The 22,225-nt window shown below is 41.2% G+C and overlaps 1 protein-coding gene across 3 annotated transcripts in view; it reads left to right on the top strand.

Moving 5' to 3' along the window:
• ccdc39 (coiled-coil domain 39 molecular ruler complex subunit) overlaps nt 1-22,225 on the top strand; it is a 151,911-nt gene that overhangs the window by 77,786 nt on the left and 51,900 nt on the right. For all 3 annotated transcript variants that reach the window (XM_072572427.1, XM_072572428.1, XM_072572426.1), the window contains 3 exons: nt 621-829; nt 14,673-14,796; nt 19,715-19,874. In XM_072572427.1, coding sequence (XP_072428528.1) covers nt 621-829; nt 14,673-14,796; nt 19,715-19,874 — 493 coding nt within the window. The remainder of the gene's footprint in view (nt 1-620; nt 830-14,672; nt 14,797-19,714; nt 19,875-22,225) is intronic.

The following is a 22,225-nucleotide window of genomic DNA, read 5'->3' as shown; positions in this document are numbered from 1 at the left end:
TGATCCTGTGATTGGGGCGGACCTGCTTAACAATCATGATCATATTAATAGCTCCACGAACAACCAATTTAAAATAATTAGTCAAAATTGTAACATGGCTCATTTATGCTTGCCAGAAGCAATCACATACATTCATACACAGAATGAATGTATGTGATTGAAATATGTTTAAGTCTTGCACCCTTCTTAAATTAGCAAAAATTTGTACAGGCTATGGTTTCCCTTTGTCAGTTCAAATAACTTGTCAAATTGTCTGTTCCCATATCTCCTGTAATATAAATTACTGTGATTGTTTGAAATTTGGTATTCCTGCATTTGACCTGATCCTTGCAAAGCAGAAAACTTTAAAAATATATCTTTTTGTCAATACTTAGAGCATTTATAAAAACTTCTACTATTAGACTTTATAATACTTTTTGTATTTATTTTTGTGGCTCGAGTTGAAGTTACTAGTATGTTTTACATATTGTTGGACAAAAACAAATTGCTGTCATAAAATACTCAATTTTAAATCATGGGACAACAAGTATTTTGTATGGGTTGATTTGGCTATGTTTGTTCTGCTCATGAACAATGAAATGGTTTTCACAGCAATGATGACTTTTCTACTTGTTCTTTAGGATTTAATGATTGAAGATAACCTTTTAAAGTTAGAAGTTGAGCGTCTGCACGATATGCTGCATAACAAAGCAGATGATGTATTATCTTTAGAGAAGCGAAAAATTCAACTTGAGACAGCAATGAAAGAGAGGACTGAAGAAATCAAAATTCACATGGATGTACTTCAAGTGCAGATCAAGCACATTGAGCAAGAACAGCAAGGTATTAGGTATGTAGTCTTTGAAATTTGCATGCTTCATTCAATTTTCTGAAGTGTTTACTTTCACAATACGAAGATAAATAACAGCTATCTGTTGTATTTATATCCAAAAGTAGTTTAAAACATGGAAGAATTTGTGTTGGATTCCTGGTTTCAAAAAGAGTGCATTCACTTGACTCCTGTGATTTGTACAAATTTGATTATTACTACTTGCTGGAGCTGCTCGGGAGGATTTAAACTAGTAAGTTGGTGGGGGGGGGGGGGGGGGTTGGCAGGGAGATAGTGGGGAAAGTGACCAATCTGATACTGGTACAATTGAGAAAAGAAGCGAGTCAAACAGTCAGGGCAGGCCAGGACAAAGCAGGGAACAAGGTAGGGCTGATAAATTAAACTGCATTTATTTCAATGCTAGAAGGCCTGGCAGGGAAGGCAGATGAACTCAGGGCATGGTTAGGAACATGGGACTGGGATATCGTAGCAATTACAGAAACATGGCTCAGGGATGGGCAGGACTGGCAGTTTAATGTTCCTGGATACAAATGTGACAGGAAAGATAGAAAGGAGAGCAAGAGAGGAGGGGCAGTGGTGTTTTGATCATTGATAGCATTACAGCTGTACTTAGGGAGGATATTCCTGGAAATACATCCAGGGAAGTTATTTGGGTGGAATTGAGAAATAAGAAAGGGATAATCACCTCATTGGGATTGTATTATAAACCCCCTAATAGTCAGAGGGAAATTGAGAAACAAACTTGTAAGGAGATTTCAGTTATCTGCAAGAATAATAGGGTGGTTATGGTGGGGGATTTTAACTTTCCAAACATAGACTGGGAGTGGCATAGTGTTAAGGGTTCAGATGGACAGGAATTTGTTAAGTGTGTACAAAAAAACTTCTGATTCAGTATGTGGATGTACCTACTAGAGAAGATGTAAAACTTGACCTACTCTTGGGAAATAAAGCAGGGCAGGTGACTGAAGTATTAGTGGAGAAGCACTTTGGAGCCAGCGGAATGGTGCTGGAAAAGCACAGCAGGTCAGGTAGCATCCGAGGAGCAGAAAAATCAACATTTCGGGCAAAAGCCATTCATCAGGAATAGAGGCAGGGTGCCTGCAGAGTGGATAGATAAATGAGAGGGGGTGGGTGTGGGGAGAAAGTAACATAGAGTACAATAGGTGAATGGGGGTGGGAATGAAGGTGATAGGTCAGAGAGGAGGGTGGAGTGGATAGGTGGGAAGGAAAATAGGCCGTTAGGCCAGGTCATGAGGGTGATGCTGAGCTGGAAGGTTGGAGCTGGGGTGAGATGGGGGAAGGGAAAATGAAGAAACTTGTGAAATCCACATTGATGCGCTGGGGTTGAATTTGTTCCAAGGCGGAAGATGAGGCATTCTTCCTCCAGACATCGAGTGCTGAGGGAGTGGCAGTGCAGGAGGCCCAGGATCTGCATGTCCTCAGCAGAGTGGGAGGGGGAGTTGAAATGTTGGGCCACAGGGTGGTGGGGTTGATTTGTGCGGGTGTCCTGGAGATGTTCCCCAAAGTGCTCTGCTAGGAGGCATCCAGTCTCCCCAGTGTAGAGGAGAACGCATCGGGAGCAACGGATACAATAAATGATATTGTTGGATGTGCAGGTAAAACATTGATGGATGTGGAAGGCTCCTTTGGGGCCTTGGATGGAGGTGAGGGAGGAGGTGTGGATGCAGGTTTTGCCATTCCTGCAGTGGCAGGGAAAGGTGGGTTGTTGGGGATGTGGATCTGACCAAGTAGTCACAGGCGGAACGGTCTTTGTGGAAAGCCCATATGTCAGGTATAGACAGGAGAGATCGAGTGAATTCTTAGAAAAGTATAAGGAGTAAACAAGAGGAAAATCAGGAAGGCAAAAAAATGACATGAGATAGCTTTGGCAAATTGGGTTAAGGAGAATCCAGGGTTTTTAGAAACACATTAAGGACAAAAGGGTAACTAGGAAGAGAATAGGGCCCCTCAAAGATCAGCAAAGCTGCCTTTATGTGGAGCTGCAGGAGATGGGAGAGTTGCAAAACGAGTAAGATATAGAATGTAGGTAAACAAATGGTGACATCTTGGAAAATGACCATATTACAGAGGAGGAAGTGCTGGTTGTCTTGAAGTGCATAAAGGTGGATAAATCCCCAGGACCTGATCAGGAGTACCCTGGAACTCTGTGGGAAGCTAGGAAAGTGATTGCTGGGCCTCTTGCTAAGATATTTGTGTCATCGATAGTCATAGGTGAGGTGCCAGAAGACAAGAGGTTGGCTAACATGGTACCACTATTTAAGAAAAGTGGTAATGACAAGCCAAGAAACTATAGATCAGTCAACCTGATGTCAATGGTGGTCAAGTTGTTGGAGGGAATACTGAGGGACAGGATTTATATTTATTTTGAAAGGCAAGGACTGATTAAGGATAATCGACATGGCTTTATGTGTGGAAAATCATGTCTCATGAACTTGATTGAATTTTTTGAAGAAGTAACAAACAGGATTGATGAGGGCAGAGCAGTGGATGTGATATATATGGACTTCAGTAAGGCATTCGACAAGGTTCCCCATGGGAGGTGTCTTAGCAAGGTTAGATCTCGTGGAATACAGGGAGAACGAGCTATTTGGATACAGAATTGGCTCGAAGGTAGAAGACAGAGGGTGGAGGTAAAGGGTTGTTTGTCGGACTAGAGGCCGGGACCAGCGGAGTACCACAAGGATCGGTGCTGCGTCCACTACTTTTTGTCATTTATATAAATGATTTGGATGTGAGCATAAGAGGTATAGTTAGTAAGTTTGCAGATGACACTAAAATTGGAGGTGTAGTGGACAGCGAAGAACGTTACCTGAGATTACAACGGGATTTTGATCAGATGGGCCAATGGGCTGAGGGGTGGCAGATGGAGTTTAATTTAGATAAATGCAAGGTGCTGTATTTTGGGAAAGCAAATCTTAGCAGGACTTATACACTTAAATGGTAAGGTCCTAGGGAGTGTTGCTAAACAAAGAGACCTTGAAGTGCAGGTTCTTGAAAGTAGAGTCGCAGGTAGATAGGATATTGAAGAGGTTTGGTATGTTTTTCTTTATTGGTCAGAGTATTAAATATAGGAGTTAGGAGGTCATGTTGAGGCTGTACAGGATGTTGGTTAGGCCACTTTTGGACTATCGCATACAATTCTGGTCTCCTTCCTATAGGAAGGATGTTGTGAAACTTGGAAGGGTTCAGAAAAGATTTACAAGAATGTTGCCAGGGTTGGAGAATTTGAGCTGTACAGAGAGGTTGAATAGGCTGGGGCTGTTTTCCTTGGAGTATCGGAGGCTAAGGGATGACCTCATAGAGGTTTATAAAATCTAATGGGGCATGGATATGATAAATAGACAAAGTCTTGTCCCTGGGGTGAGGGAGTCCAGAACTAGAGGGCATAGGTTTAGGGTGAGAGGAGAAAGATATAAAAGGTACCTAAGGGGCAACATTTTCACTTTGAGGGTAGTGCGTGGAGACTGGTACAATTGCAACATCTGGATGGGTATATGAATAGGAAGGGTTTAGAGGGATATGGGCCAAGTGCTGGCAAATGGGACTAGATTAGGTTGGGATATCTGGTCGGCATGGACAAGTTGGACCGAAGGGTCGGTTTCTGTGCTCTATATCTCTATGACTCTACTTAATATATAATCCAGACATGATACAACACTTGACTTAATTATTTTCTTTGCATTCTCAGCTGACTGTTAACATCTTATTTGTTTTGATCTAATATTCAGGAAGTTTGATCGTTCTGCCAAGTCTTTGGAAATTAATTATTTAACACTGCATTCTATTCATTGAAAGCCATAAGTTATCAGCCCTTCATTGATTATCTCCTTCTCCCACCTGATCCTCGATTCATTTCATGAGAGATATTGACACTTTAATAAGTTGAGCTGCACACCGAATTTTCAACTTGTAATAATTTGGCTTGATGTACCAATATTCACAAAATAAATAGCATTGAAGATATTACACACTTAAAAAATAAACACATCCACTGTGTACAGTTATCATTTTTAAAACCAGCAAAGGTGAAGTCAAAGTTCAAAGCTGGGACTACAAAGATACTGTGCAGAAACAGGCCATTCAACCACCTGGTCCGTTTTGGGTGCTTAGACTCCACATGACCTTCCCACCTTACTTAATTTAACCTTTTCACTTAGAGGGTGGTGCGTGAAGGCAACTAATTTTTCCCTGTGTTTGTCTACCTTCCTCTTAAATGGATTCACTCTTGTTGTCTCAACTACTGCATGTGGTCGTATGTAATACATTCTAAATACTCTCTAGTTAAGAATTTTCTCTGGATATTTGGACTTGTTGTGGTTATCTCAATTTTTCTCTTCCTTTGCTTATTTTTATGGTTCTGTTAATATCTTGTGTTTTTCTCTTTCTGTCTTTTATGATTATTTTTCTGATCTAATCTTCAGAATTTCTGAAGGGAAGTTAGTTTATAGGACTACTGAGAAAAGGTGATGTGTCTTACTGAGTTGCTGTTGTAGTGAGTCAGCATGGCTTATGTTTGCATTTTCAGTTAGTATTTTTTCAAGTGAGGTATCCCACCCAGCATGACTCAAAGCGATTTTTCTCAGAGTCACAGAGGTCTACGGCATGGAAACAGTTCCTTTGGCCCAACTTGTCCATGCCACCCACTTTTCACAATTAAACTAGTCCCATTTGCCTGCGTTTGGTCCAAATCCCTCCTTACCTATCCCATTTGTGCATCTGTCTAAATGTTTAATGAGGAAATTGTACTTGCTTCCACCACTATCTCTGGATGCCAGTTCCAGACACTCATCATACTATGTATGAAAAAAATTGCCCCGGACCCTTCTGTATCTTTCCCCTCTCACCGTAAATCTCTGTCCTGTAGTTTTAGACTCCCCTACCATTGGGAAAAGATGTTAGCTACCTCCCTTATTTATACCTGTCATGATTTTATAGACCTCTATAATCCCCCAGTCTTCTTCACCAGGAGGAAAAAGTCTCAACATATTCTGTCGCTCCTTATAAGCTGTTTATACATCAACAGCTACAGGTGAAGTGCCAGAAGATTGGAGGATAGCTAATGTTGTACCATTATTTCAGAAAGGCTACAGGAAAATGCCTGGGGACTGTAGGCGGTGAGCCTGACATCTGTGGTGGGTAAGATGTCAGAGGAGATTCTGGGAGACAGGTTCTGTAGGCATTTGGAGAGACAAGGACTCATTTGGGATAGTCAGAATGGCTTTTTCTGTGGGAAATTGTCTCTCACAAATTAGAGCAAGTGTTTTGAAGGGATGAGCAAGAAAGTAGATGAGGGCAGTGTGGTAATGTTTCTACAGGATTTTAGCAAGGTTTTTGACAAGGTATTGCATGGTAGGTTCTCAAGTAAGGTTAAATCTCATGGGATCTAGGGAGAGCTGGCCAATTGGATTCAAAATTCGCTTGACAGTCAAAGACAGTCTTGGTGGTTTGATTAGATTAGATTAGATTGCTTACAGTGTGGAAACAGGCCCTTTGGCCCAACAAGTCCACACAGACCTGCCGAAGCGCAACCCACCCAGACCCCTACACCTAACACTACGGGTAATTTAGCAGGGCCAATTCACCTGACCTGCACGTCTTTGGACTGTGGGAGGAAACCGGAGCACCCGGAGGAAACCCACGCAGACACGGGGAGAATGTGCAAACTCCACACAGTCAGTCGCCTGAGGTGGAAATTGAACCCGGGTCTCTGGCGCTGTGAGGCAGCAGTGCTAACCACTGTCCCACAGTGCCACCGTGCCGCCCACTGGTGAAGGGTTGTTTTCAGACTGGAGGCCTGTGACCAGCGGTGTGCCACAGGGATTGCTGCTGGGTTCACTGTTATTTGTCATTTATGTAAATGATTTGGATGAGAATTTAGGAGATATGTCTAGTAAATTTGCAGATGACACCAAGATTGGTGGTATAGTGGACAGTCAATGTAGTTATCTGGAAATGCAGCAAGATCTTGCTCAACTGAACCAATGAGCTATGCAATCTTCTGCTATTCATCTAATTAATTGTGCAACTGGATTCAAAAGCCTTTCTTGAAAGGAAAAGTTGACATGCTCACCTTTGCTTGAAACTTCAGCAATCATGCCAATGGCTCTGTAATTAAAAGCCAGTTGCACATCAGTTCATTTACGACTGTGAAATAGTCCTCACACTGTACACTGTGGTGCATGACCATTATTACTGAGGGCATGGTCCATAGAAAAGTAAAGCTTGCTCCCCACTTCGCAGATAGGAACCTGGAGATGCTGGTATATAGGTTGGTTTCAAGGAGAGCACTCCTATTTGCTGTTGACCAATACAGGATGCCATGCCACTAAATCAGGCCAGCCTGGGCCTAAGTTGCAGCTGCACTTACTACTTGTGTCCCAGATGAAGTGGGATATCCAGCAGTTCAGGAAAAAGGTCAATGATCTTCAGTCCATAAGGGTAAGTGCCACCAACTTCTTTCTGTTACTTTACACTCATACAGCCACTACTTGCACAATCTCTGCCACTGCACATTCATGTCACCAAGGCTCATGGATTACAACTTTCATTGTTGCATGCATCTTTTCCACTCAATGACTCTCAACCTATTAACTTTTCCTGCCCTTTGTGTTTCCTTACTTCATTCACTGGAGACACCTCATTACTAGTCCAGCTCCTGCATTACCACTAATTTGCTCTTCCATCCATTGGTAATCTTGGGGGCAGGGGTTAATCAGGCTCCTCATACAAAGCAAGGTGAAGATATATGATCTAACCAGCGAAGAACATAACGGCTAATGTGTGGACATGGAAACCTTCATGGCCATCAGCCTAGCACATATCATTGTGCCCTGTTCCGGTGCTCACTCATTCCTACTCTGCTCACCCATTCCTCACTCATTCTTACTCTACCCAAGCTTTTATCCATCTGAGACAACTAATTCTCTCTCTTCTCTTATCCTGGCACTAGAGGCACCCCAACAAACTTCCATGAGGAAGAAGCCTCTGAACTGTCAGGAGAATACACTGGCAAGGGTTTCACCTGCACCTCCAATCGCTGTTATGCTTTCTAAACTAGATTCAAGTGCACAATCTGGTGAACACGTCACTGACATGTCTTTGCAGCTGGTCAAGAACTGCTAAAGACTCAATATTTGCTTAGCCATAGATTTAAGATAATCTCATATTCTGAGTCATTAATTGCTTTGTCAAAATTCACAAACAGGTACAAAAACGATAAATTTGTCAGAGGTACTTGGCTAGTTGAATCGAAGGACAGAGGGGACCACTAATGTTATCTGTACTAAGCCGGCTCCGACTTGCATGCATCTAACGGCCTCCACAGACAGATTGGTGACTGACATGGAAAACCGGCTCCAACAGTATCTGCTGGATATGCACTCAGACCTGTACTCCATCCCTCTACCCATAGTTGCTCAGCATCAGTGACAAGGCAAAAAAAAGGGACGAGGAACTTTTACCTCACTTTTAGTACCTCCGCTCCATCATTCCAGCTGTTAATGCTTAGCGTCAATGGCAAGATAAAAAGGGGATAAGGGACCTTGATTTCACTGCAAATGGCCCTCTTAGGATGACAGGGAGGTGCAGGCAGGCATCTTTAGGGAGGAGGAGCCTCTGTACCTTCCAGAAGTGTCTGACCCTGCCTCTCCCTGCCTGTGATCCCAAACCCTGAACAGGGATGATGAGCTGTCAGGAAACTCTCAGCAGACCTCGGTCCTCTCGACCCAAAGACACTTGGGATGACTGCCCAAGTCTTCCAAGCAAAGAAGGCTGACCAAAGAACAAGCTCTCTCCATCTCACTGTGGATGTTTGGACTGCACTTAGATGTAATGGGAAGCAGTGGACGAAGAACACTCATTGAGGGTGCATGGATGGCACAGGTGAAACATCATTGATTGTATATAATATTACAATTTTGCAAATACATCTTCACTTGCACTGATAAAATGTCTACTGTAATATACTTTATGTTGTCAGACCTGATCAAAACATACCAATGTGAAAAATTAGCAAACACCTCATACATCCGAAGGATAAAGCAAGTTGTCATGATAAAGTATTGCTGATATTTCACAAGCAACTGACTCCTTGATTGCAGATAGCCTCAGATATCAGGATCCTTAAATTGTGACACTGAGGATTGCAGCCAATGTGTTATACTTTAACATGCACAACACTGAAGCTAAACACAATGCGGAGGGATTATGCTTCAGCCTAGCCTGCCTTGTGAATGAGGATACAGAGTCATTGGTAAATGTATACATCTCATGAGGGTAATGTTCATTCTGTGTATCAGCTTTTTAAGGGAGCACAATGCTATCAAAGCATAGGAGATGTACAAATGAGCAGCTCACATTTACTGTGCCTCATTGCATAAAGGTTTGCCAAGAAAGTTAAACAGAGCATTGGTGCTTGAGCTTTCAATGCTGTCCTAGAAGATGAATGAGCATTCCTTGGCAACTCAGCAGTTTACATGTATTCTTAAAGATTGAAATGTTACTAATAATGGAATGGTCAAATGTTAATTGTGTCAGCCTGCTGGTTATCTTGAGAAAAATTATTGTACAACACTCACATATAATATCTTCACACAAGCATTAAGAGCTACCTAAGTGTAGCATCATGTGATGTTGGTTCCTCCTCTCACTGCTACATTTCCCTACCGGTCAATAAGACGTGATGTATAGATATTTGCAACTGGGATCACCTGAACATATCAAGTGTATATTCAGACGGATAATGAGACACATTCAACAACACTAAAGATCAGTGACTGCAGAACTTGAAATGGCTCCATGTTCTTTGTACTAATCAAGAGCTGCTTGCATACAACAAACAGAATCTTAAACATTTCAACAAAGTCCAAGCCTAGCTCAAGACTGGAGAATTCCAGGCAGTGAAACCTCATTGTAAGGAAATCTATGGTCTGTTCCATGGCCCTGGTGGATGCATGAACAGTATTGTATCTTCATTTTGCATCAGTTTGAGGGTTTTGTAAAGGTGCCTAAACCATGTTTGGAAGCGATGTGCCATTGCCTCCCAGCAGTTATCCGTGTAGAAGCTGAGGACCTTGGAAGGAGGCAGGAAAAATCACTTAGTTCTCTAGCATGTGAGAATCATGACAACTCCCAGAATATCTGGTTCAGACTTCCAAAATCAACAATAATATGAACATTAATGGCATGGAAGCCTTTTTTGTTTGTGAACTCTGCAATTTGGTGATAGGGCACTCTGAGTGCAACACGAAAGCAGTCAGCAGTGCTTTGCACCTCGGGGAAGTCCTGCTACTTGAACTGCTTAACTTTCCTCATAATAGTGGAAGGATATGAAGAACTGTGATTGGGACAAAATGGCATCAGCTTCATCCTTTTTGCGTTTATGTGTTAAAGTTTGTGAGATGCTATACATGTCCCAAGTTGTTCCTGGAAATAAGCCTCAGGCATAAAGTTTCAGAGCAGCTGTGGCAGAGATGGGATGCCACCCAGTCTTCTAAGCTCAAGTCCTTCTCCCGCAAATAGTTTAATAAATGACAGCGTGGAACATCCTGAATCAGTGCCTCCAACACCTTTCAGAGATTTGAAGAAAATGACTAGGATGCTGGGTCTCATCATTCTCCTATGTTTCTTTGGTGGATCTGCACTTTCTGTTTTCTGTTTTGGAGGCTATATGACAACCTTTGGAAATTGTTGTTCTTTCTGGGCTTGTTGGTGTAGTAGTATTTACTGTCTTCTTTTACATTGTTTTCATAGTTGTACCAAGGACTCCAGTCATGCCAATCTCCTTATGAAATGCATAAGCATGTACTTGCAGTCAGGAAAACTTTAATGAAGGAATGACTTGCCGCTTACATTCATCATAGTGAACTTTCGTGTTATGCCATGACACAGTATGGCATGGAAGTTTCACAAGGAGGTCATTAATATGCTTCAATAAGGAGATCTGAAGGATGTCTCCTTATCCAAATGTATGTCATACAATTACCACATTCATGTTACACTGGTGTGTTAGAATTATTCCAGTGAGTCACTATGAGATTTGCCCTTCTGCCCAGAAAAATCCTCTCCCCCACATCATTTATCCTCGGATACTAATAGTTCAAGTGGAGGAATCATCAAGCCAATCCAGTTTGCGGAATGGCAGTACCAGCCGTACCAACTGTGAAGCCGAATGAGTCGGTTCATCTTCATGGGGATCTTAAACAAACGGTAAATTGCTTTTTGCAGCTGGATAAATCACTCACAGAGAGGATTTATACACAAAGCTGGACATGAGCCATGCAAACTTGCAATCTGGTTAGATGAGGATTTCCAGAAGTATGCTACAATTAACACCCACAAGGATCTGTACCATTATAAGATACTGTCATTTGGGGTATCATCAGCTTGTGCAATTTTTCAGCGGTAATTTTATAATGTCTACCCCAGGTTGCCTTTTATCTAGATAACATGCTGACAGCAGGGAAGACCAATAAGGAGCACTTAGAGAACTTGGACATAGTCCTGAGACATTTCTCCCAGTTGGGCAAACTACTTTGAAGGGTAGTAGTTCCAGGCAATCCTAGTGACCTTCTTGGGCTAGAAAATTGAAAAGAGCTGGTTACACTTGTTGGAAGATAAAGTGAGGGCAATCAAAGGTGTCCTGGCTCCCATATCTCGACCAGAGCTTAGATTTTTCCTTAGGCTGGTGAAATATTATGGAAAGCTTATACATAATCTGGTCTTCATATTGGCACCTTTGCTGACACTCTTAAGAAAGAATTAGCCTTGGAAATAGTCATGTAGCCAAGCTGAAGATTTCAGGGAAGTAAAGGAACAGCAATCACCCTCCAAGGTGTACAATCCCAAATGAGATCTGATGTTGACATGTAACGTACGGCATCGTATTAGTGTTCGCTCCTAAATGGCCCAATGGAGAGGAATGCCTGATAACTTATGCTCACAGGACTTTGGCTAAAAAATACGCCCAGTTAGAGAAAGAATGTTTGGTGGTCATAGTTGGAGTCAGGAAGTTCCACTAATACCTTTACAGACATAAATTTATAATAATAATGGACTGTAAACCCTTGCTAGGTTTACGTAAAGAGGACAAGGCAGTACTGCTCATAACTTCAGGCTGAATTCAGCAGTGGGTTCTATAATTACAATTTGGAACACCACCAGGGAAGCCAAGTACCAAATGCGGATGCATTGAGCCATCAACCGCTGGCAGATATGCCATCAGATGTTCGGTGGTATAGTCACTGGAAAAGTCCATTATGATTTTGAATTTTCTGGACACTCTTCCAGTCACAGCTGATAATATCAGACTATAGACACAGAAAAATCCAGTCCTGCCAAAATTGGTGGTAATGGGGGAAACCAAAGGGCCATCACAACCAGAATTTAAACCTTTTTGGACCTGAAGAGACCATATCTAAGTAGAGGAGAGCAAATTATTATGGGAAATGATTATCCCAAGTAAGTGTCTTTGTCAGATACTGGCTGAACTCTACCAGGATCAGCCAGAGTTTCCAAACCCTTAGGCTGAAGTCAAATGAGTCCCTTGACTAATTGTCACAATACCTCCCAACTGACCATAAAACCCCTTGAACAAAGTGAGGACTGCAGATACTGGAGATCAGAGTCAAAATGTGTTGGACTAGAAAAGCACAGCAAAGTCAGGCAGCATCCGAGGAGCAGTACAGTCGATGTTTCGGGCATAAGCCCGTCATCAGGCATGTGTTGAGCGGGGCCAAGGGGGCTGAGAGATAAATGGGAGGGGGTAGGGCTTGGAAGGTGATAGGCAAATGAAGTGGATGATAATAATCATTATATTCCTTAATTCCATTAAGAAATGCTTTCCTTTGATCTCTGTACTGTCATGCCTTGCTGTGGTAGCATGCCAGAATCCAAGCCCTGCTATTCCTAGTGTCATCAAAGGTAAATAAATTATGCAAATATTCTTCAATTTACATGACTTTCAGAATGAGGTGGACAGAATGTATAAACTAGGTTTCTGAAATTAATGAAATTATAATTTATTACAAGTAATTAGATTTTACAATTAAACAATTATGAATCACTAGCAAGTAATTCTACTAATTAAAACTAATTTAGTTATAAACACCCCCTCACATACAGACAGAAATTGAAAAGAAAACTGGGAGTTATGGACAGACAGAATGACTGGTAAGGCAGTTAATTGGTTCCTACAATGATTCTTATATTGGTCAGAATATGGCTTGTGTAGCTATCCTTACCTGGATGCTTCCACTGGTTTTCGAGAGGCACATGGTGGGCGGTTCACTTATAAAAGGTGCTTGACATATCAATGTAAAGTCACAGCGTATACCAACTGCTGAAGGGAAGCTACTCTGGTTTTCTTCAACCTTAAAGTGACTTTTACTACAAAGAACAGAGACGGCTGGTGAAGGTCGGATGGATTCTTCCTATCTTGTTCATTGGCCCAAACTGTTCAGCTTCCTTAGTACCAATCTCATAGCTACCAGCAGGCAGAAGACATTTATCATCAATAGCTAGTCACTAATCCAAAGAGAAATCAGCTTCTTGTTGCCAACTCCATTGTAACCAATCTTCAGCCTCAGCTCATCACTCAGTTCCACTTTAAATGGTACTTGAACAAGCAGCTGTGTAAACAATGCTTGCAATGAGTGTCCGGTTACTTGCTTTCAATACATGCAGCAATCCTTTGTTTTAGGATGGTTCGTTTCTCATTTCAGTCTACAATTCAAAATACAGAAGAATGAAAATACACATTTTTTATAACTTTCTAATTTGACCTATTTTCTGATCCACCTATTCAGAGATGTAATTACACACTTTTGGAGCAGGTAGGACTTGAGCACAGGCCTCTCGATCCAGGGGTAGGAACACTACCACTGTGCCACAAGATGTTCTTTATACCATGTTCTTTATACCATGTGGTTATTTAGTTGAAACATATACAGTATGTTTGTTATGTAAACTGCTGACAACCCTGTACGCTAAGAAAGCAATGTGAGCCATAGTTATTGAGCACTAAAAATGCAGAGTGATATGTAGATGCTGGCAACCTTCAAATAAAAAGCAAACTAACAGCCATAAGATGCTGAAGACATGTCTCTGCATGTAAAGCAATATTGCAGAAGCATGCAAGTCATGGATGTCCCTGAGTTCCAAAGTAAAGTGTCAAAGGGTTGAAGTGGAGCATAAATCAGGAGTAGGCACAGTGATACAGAGGCTGATGGTTTGGCAATGTCGACTTTCATGACAAAGTGTTAAGGATGATCACAGCAAATGAGCATGCAGTGATACTGATGCAAAGCACCGATTGGATAATAGCCAGGAAAAGCATTTGATGACCTGCCATGTACCCACTCTGATTTAGATGTTAAATGTTTGCACCATCTCATTCCTCAGAGAAGGAGAACTGGAAATGATGGATCAATAAGGTGAATGGGGGCTTTAATGAAGTGCCGATTTTGCAAGGAAAGAAGCTGACTGCACTAAAGGATGAGGTTCTGAAGTTGCCATTTAAAGCTTCAGGAGGAAATTTCACAATGTTTTTTTCAATATCCAGAGTCTGAATTTTTTCATCCACATCCCATAAGTAATTTTTAAAAAGTATTCTAGATACCTCAGTTTTTCTATTTTATTCCTATAGTCATTCATCTGTTTTAGATACTTTGTGAACTTGGAAAAGTAGTCACTTCAGAAACAGTAAACTTTCTAAATGTACTGACAAACTAAATGGGTAAATACATAGTTGCAATAAAAAAATGTTAAAGTGGTCAAATGTATTTGTGTTTAGCACATATTGCTTCATACTTTATGTATTTTTCAGTGCTGAATTACATGAAAGGTTATCAAAAATTGATAAAATGAAGAAAAGATATGAACTTCTTATGGTTACAATGAAACCTGCCGAGGGTGAAGAAGAACGATCTCAAGCTTATTATGTCATTAAGGTAATTTAATATGTTTCAGCTACAGCAGATGGAAAAATTAAATATTAATATTATTGCTGTTAAGAAATCATACATGCTTCTCTAATTTCTGAATGGATCTTGCCATAGTTACCCATCTTAGCATTTCAATGCAGTGAGAAAATAAACACTTTAAAAGGAAGAACATTTATTTATGATAAACAATTCTGATGAATTTACTTTCTTTACTGTGTTTGTAAAGTTATTTCTCTTTCCTGAAGTTGTTGACTCCTTGTTCAAGTTCAATTTCATGGCCTCTATAATGCTTTCAGATAATTGAATCATAAGCACTGAAGACTATTTGTGCCTGTAAAGTACCAATTATCATCCCTACAGAAATTGGAATTTACCCTCCTTATTCAAGGGAACAAGGCTAACTGATCACAATTCTAGTTGAAATGAGCTTAATTGCACATACTGAGATTCAAAGGCGAGTGAGTTTTTGTAGATGTTATACCATACTTTTAATCGCAAGAATCAATTAACAAAACCTCCCCAACATTTGCCTACCAACTGCAAGCCTGATTCACCATAGCAACCCCATTGAGTGAGAGAGAGAGAGATAGTCAGCAAGAAAAGGCATTGCAGACCCCCAGAGAATATCCATCAAGCAATCACTGTGATGTAACTAGGAACATCAGGTGATCCAAATCTCAACAAGCAAATGTTCCCTGTAGTGCAGGCCCAAGCAGCCATTGCACTGACTCCACTGACAGCTGTCCATTAGAAAAGGGTCAAAAGTATGGTGCTGGAAAAGAACAGCAGGTCAAGCAGCATCCGAGGGGCAGGAGAATTGATGTTTCAGGCTAAAGCCCTTCATCAGGATGGGCTTATGCCAGATACGTCGATTCTCCTGCTCATTGGATGCTGCCTGACCTGCTGTACTTTTCCAGCACCACAGTCTTGACTCTGATCTCCATCATCTGCAGTCCTCACTTTCTCCATTAGAAAAGGCTCCAGCTGTTAGTAATGAGGCCTTTGCAGGGTGGCATTTGCTGGTGTCATTTCTGATGACTTAATTGAAGCCAGGTGGTCGTTTTAACTTTTCTTTTTTGTGGTTACAAGAACTGAGGGCTTGCTAAACCACTTTAGAGGACACTTATGAGTCAACTGCAGTGCTGTGGATGTGGGCTGCCCCAAGTAAGGAGGGTAGTTTAAAGGACATTAGAGAACCAAATGGTTTTTTTTAAACAATAATCAACAATGCTCATCAATGGTTTCATAGTAATCATTAGAGTTTGAAGTCAAGACTATTTATTGGATTCAAATTCCACAACCTGCTGGGGTGGGATTCAAACCAAGGTCCCTAAAACATTATCTGGATCACTAGTCCAGTAACAATATCACTCTGCCATCATCTCCCTCATGACTGCTATCCCTGCCCTTCTAGGAAGGGAACTTAAGAGCAGGCATAGGCCGTTTTTCCCCTCACGCCTACTCCACAATAAGATCATGACTGATCTGCTTGTAGTCCTATCTCCACTTTCCTACCCACAACCCATATCCCTAAACTCTCACGCCTTGCCAAAATCTGTCAAAATCAGCCTTAAATAAATTTGTGGACCTGTCCTCCACTACCTTCTGTGGAACATAATGAGCCTCAAATGAAAATTCTCATCTCAACTTCAAATGTGAGATGTCTTATTCTGAAACATTGATCCTGAATTTTAGTCTCTGCAGAAGAGAAAACAGGCTGGGTACATTCAGGATATCTCATTGTAAGCACCTCTGCACTGCAGGCAAAGAAAGGAAGAAAATCTCACTTGGAGTACTACAGACCAGTTTGAAATGAAATCAGGTCAAAGGAGTTTCAATCACCCTACAAAAATAAGAACCTCCAAAATCAAACGTTCAACTGTCAATGCCGTGCTCCCAAATGTATCTGTAGCCAGCAATTTCGTAGGGATGTGATCAAGTAGATTTTTCCCTTTTGTTGGTTCCCTCACCATCTGCTACACATCCAGTCTAGCAGCTTTGGCCTGCAGGACCTAACCAGCTCGATCAGTAGTGCTATTACCAATGATTCCTGAAGAAGGGCTTATGCCCGAAACGTCGATTCTCCTGCTCCTTGGATGCTGCCTGACCTGCTACGCCTTTTCAGCAACACATTTTTCAGCTCTGATCTCCAGCATCTGCAGTCCTCACTTTCTCCTAGTTGATTTTAACCCACTGCGAATCCTCTTGCAAGGATGCCTTCCTTAAAGAAGTTCTCTTCCTCCCTCTACAAGGATTTCAGTGAGTCCCTCTCTCACTGCACCCCCATTCCTGAAGGGCTTATGCCCGAAACGTCGATTCTCCTGCTCCTTGGATGCGGCCTGACCTGCTGTACTTTTCCAGCAACATATTTTGCAGTGCTATTACCAAGCCACTCTTAGTAGTGGACATTGAAATCTTCCACCCAGAATACATTTTATGCCCTTGCCATCCTCAGTGCTGCCTCTAAGTGTTGTTCAGAGTACCTATTCATTAGCCAAGGGAAAATAGTATGTGGTACAGGGGGAAGGCGAGGGCCTAGTGATATTATTGCTGTACTGTTAATCTAAAGACCCAAGTAATGTTCCAGGACCACTGTAGATTGTGCAATTTGAATTCAGCAAAAATCTAGAATTGAGTCTAACGATGACCATGAATGCATTGTTGGAAAAACCCATCTGGTTCATTAATGTCCTTTAGAGAAGGAAACTGCCATCTTTACCTGGTCTGGCTTACATAGCCAAGTGGTTGACTCTTAACTGCCCTCTGGAAAATTAGGGATGGGAATAAATGCTGGCCTAGCCAGTGCCACCCTCATCCCATTAATGAATTTTTAAAAATCAGGTGGTGATTTCCTTGCCATGTTTACTCTGAAGCCATAAGACTTAATGAGGACTATAAACAATGTTGAGGATGCTCAGGGCAATTCTAGCTTGGCTGTCAGCACTGTGCCACCTCGTCTGTTGGATCTGTCCTGCCAGTGGGCTGGTGGTGGTAGAGTATGGGAAATTGCTTGTAAAAAGTTATCATTCCATGTGTATGATTATGTCAGACCATTGCTTGACAATTATGAGACAGTTCTCCCAATTTTGGCACTATCCCCCAAATATCAGTGAGGACAACATTGTGGGTCAACAAGACTATTTCTGCTATTGTGTTTTCCAGTGTCTACGTCGATGCTGTCCAGGTTCATTTATTGAATATCCTTCACTCCCCTGCAATAAATGACAAGAATCCATTTGCTTCCTAAGCACTTGCTGTGCCTGCCTACTAACTTCATATAATTCATGTACAAATCCCTCTGTATCATTCAGTTCTGCAATGTCTCTCCATTTAAATCATATGCTGCTTAATTGTTCTTCCTGCCAAAATGGACAAGTTCACACTTTCCCATGTTATACCAAACATTAACCTGTTTATAGTCCTTGAAAAACTCTCCACCTCCTCTTGACAACTTATGCTCTTACCTTGGTAATTTCAGCAAATTTAGCTGCCATTTATTTGGTGACCTCATCGAAATCACTGATAGAGATTTGAAGTGGTTGAGGATCTAGCCCTGGACCCTTTATAACAAATAAGCATACAATCTGCTTTTCTAATTTCTTGGTCTGTGTGTTAACTTTCTGTGGCTCGTGTACAAGTACATCTAGGTCACTCTTGAATATTGCTATGGACCAGATTAACCCCCATCAAAATATAGGAAGAAATTAGCCTGAGCCCCAATGTTTTCTAATTTTTAAAGGCAAGCGTAAGGCATTGTGTTCTGGATACAAAACAAAAATCCAAGGCATCACAAGCTGTTTATTTTATTGGTATCTCTGTCTCAACCTCTCATCACAAACAAACCCAGGACAAAATACACCTCAAAGCCATAGTACTGTCACAATATAAACATGTCAATCACTTACAAACAAACAAACATTGTTTTTTTTTATCTTTCCTCCCAAGGTGGATAACTTCACACTTCATCACACTGTATTCTATCTACCATATTCCTATTCATCCAAATCTATACTTATCCTTGCACAGCCTCTTTGCATCCTCGTCACTGGTTATCCACACCACACTTTGTATCAGCAAATCTGGATACATAACTCTAACCCCTCATTTAAGTTCTTAATATAGATCATAAAGAACTGAGGCCCAAATCTGATTTTTGCAGTATTCTGCTCAACATAAGCTGCTCTTCTGTTCGAGTTTATTCTTACTCCATCCCTTACCCAGTTCTCAATCCATGCTAATATACCAGTACAATCCCATAAGTCTTAACTTTATCTCATGATCCATATGTGTGAGATCTTAACTGTTTTTTGAAAATCCAAATACACTATACCCAGTTTTATTCAATTGGTTGGATGGCTGGTTTAAATTGCAGTGATGCCAACAGCACAGGTTCAATTCCTGTTGCAGTTGTAATGTTATTGTCTTGGTCACACTTTCTCAACCTCACCCTTTGCCTGAGGTATAGAGACACTCAGGTTAAGCTCATTACCAGTCATCTTTTTCAGGACAATGGAGACTTTACCTTTACCTTCTTATTCTATTGTTAGTTTCGGTGATTGTAGAATATCGTGGTTTCCAATCCCTATTCTGACATTTGGAGATTGACAGTTTCATGTAGTTCTGAAAATGAGCAGCATAAGACATACCAGCCATAAAGCAATAGGGTGAGGTCTCTATCTGCCACTTCCAGTGTTTCAGGATAATATTCAAAACTACTTCAATCCCAAAATTTTCTAAAATCTTTGTCAACACTCATTCCCCAACAAATATCACCAAGCAAAATAAATGGTCAAAACTTCTTGCTGTTTGTGGGCTATTACTGCATGACAAATGACACCCATGGTAACATTCAAGTCATTTTAGAGATTTAATAATGTGATATTGTCAGTTTATTTTTCATTCCTTTTTACCTTCATGCATTTAGGCTGCACAAGAGAAAGAGGAACTTCAAAGTCAGGGGGATGAGCTTGATGCTAAAATTTCCAAAAGTGAAAAAGAACTAAGAGCCCTGGAGAACACATTGCAGCTGCTCAACAATCAAAATGCGACATACCAAAAATCTTTCAACAGGGTGTCAGAAACAAGTATGTTTCTTCTCCCCATAGCTGAAGACAGTGGCGATTGTTATCTTTAAACTAAACTATTGTAGAATAGATGCAAAATTTTCACTTGCTTTTGCAAATATTGTATCTCATGAAAATAATTGCAAGAAGTTGGAAAACATCGTCAAGATAATATGTTATTTTGTAACTACTTTCCCAGACAGCAATTCCCTGAAAATAGGGTGAAAAGTTAAGTCCTACTTTGTCCAATTCTAGAACACAGAAAGGAGACAAAAACATCAAATTTTAAGTGGTGTCTCCAGTACCTAAAATCTAAGTCTCCAAGGATGCCTAAATAGTTCTGACCTTAATTTAGTTCAAGTGATTTTTCAGGTACAGCAAACTTTGTTTTAACCAGCACCTTATCAACCAGCACTCTTAATAAACAGGCAAAAAACGTATATCTCGACACAATATATAACAGTGATGACTATATCCCTGAGCCACTTCATCCAGTCTGGTGAAATAATATGCAATAGTTTGCTTAGGTTTCCCTACGCCCGTCTCATTTGTAAGTACTACGGCAACATAATCTTCCTATCTGCTGGACATGTAAAAGGTGGAAAAGCTTTTCATAATTAGGCAAGGCTTATCACTGGAGCCGACTGCAGTGCTTACTTAAGGGTGTTGAAAGCTGTTGCAGCTTCCTCATTCCGCTGCAAAACATTCCTCAAGTTAGAATGTCCGGCCTCCTTCACTGTTTTCCTCAGTAGAGCCATAATTTTAACATATTCCCCAATCCAGTCTGAACCAAATCTCGCCATTGCCAAAAATACATCATTTGTCCTAATATCTCTGGGGGCTTTAGTAATTGCCTCAATCTGATCTGGTGCAATCAGCTTAGTTCCTTTAGAAATTAGTCTGCCCAAGTATTCGAAGTACTGTTTGTAAAATTGTAGCTTCTTCCTGGACACCTTGTGACCTCCACATGCCAATTTTTCTAGAAGGAAAATAGTGTCTTGCTCACATAGTTCCTGACTTTCTGAGCAGACTAACAGATCATCAACATACTGAATTAGTGTACTCTCCAACAGCATACTCTCTAGATCTGATGTCAAAACTTGGTTAAATACATGTGGCAAATGCTTAAACCCCTGCGGCATTCTAATATAAGTGTACTGCTGATCCCTATATGTAAAAGTAAACAAGTACCAGCAATGCATTGCCAGTGGAATACTGAAAAAAGCAGAACACAAATCAACAACCGAAAACCAAAGCTGCCTGTTGAGGCACGTTAATCAATAGTGTATGTGGGTTTGGGACTACTATCGGCCAAATTTTCCACCACCTCATTTACTGCTCTCAAATCATGCACAAGTCTCCATTTGGACCTTTCTGCTTTTAGGACTAGCAACAGCGGAGTATTACATGGGCTGCTCATTTCCCTCAGCGCTCCTGCTTCCAGCAGTTCCTGTATCGTTGCTGCTATTCCCTCCTCTGCTTCTGGTTTTAAGGGATATTGTGGTCTTCTAGTGGAATTGCTTTTTGTTTTAATCTTATTTCTTCTGGACTTTCTGACTTCATTCTCCCCACATTTGTATCATATCGGGACCATAAAATAATTGGCAATGCATTCAACTGTTTATCCTTTTGGTGGTCATCCTGTCCAACTATCATTGGCATTCTCCACTATGGAGTCACCTCAGCCTCCTTTGGGTTTCTCACCAAGTCTACACAAACTGCAACTCTAACATAGTTACTATTTCCAGAATTCCAGATCACTGGTGCCGCCATTCGCCAATCACTAATTATTTCTGCTTGCTTTACCATGGGTTCCAAGTCCTTGGATTAATGTCCCTCATTTACTGGCAGCGTCACAGGGGGAGCAGCTCCTGGCATACTGTACCATTTCTCCAGAAATCTGTTCTTTCTAATCTGCAACGGCACGCCCTGCTTTCCTATTTTTATAGCTTTGCTCTTTAAATGCTGCTGGGTGAAAACTTCACAGTGCCATCACAGTCCTTTCCCTCCCTTTTATGAGCAATGGCATCATTCTTTTTTCATACAGGAGTTTGTTTTCCCTGCTATCATTCCCATATACTGAGTTCTCTTCAGATTCTGACTCTGATTCAAACTCAAATTTTTCCCATCCATCCCCTGCTGGTCCCATTTGGGCCCTCCTCTTTGCCTGCTTTTCTACTCCCCTTTGTTCCTTCCATGGGTCATTCTTCTTCTCACCCCTTTTGACATTCCTTTTTGAGTTCAGAAAGTCCTCGTACTCTTCCTTTTCTCATACTGTCTGCAGTAATCAAAGTTCCTCCTCCACACCCTCTCTTCGTATTTTTGTTTTTCCCATTTCCTCCATCTCTCGTCCTGTCTTTCCTTGATTAACC

Source organism: Chiloscyllium punctatum, chromosome 6, assembly GCF_047496795.1.
Source record: "Chiloscyllium punctatum isolate Juve2018m chromosome 6, sChiPun1.3, whole genome shotgun sequence".
In the NCBI taxonomy this organism is placed as follows: Eukaryota; Metazoa; Chordata; class Chondrichthyes; order Orectolobiformes; family Hemiscylliidae; genus Chiloscyllium; species Chiloscyllium punctatum.
The sequence above is the reverse complement of the archived record's forward strand: the minus strand, read 5'-3'. Positions and strand labels throughout refer to the sequence as shown.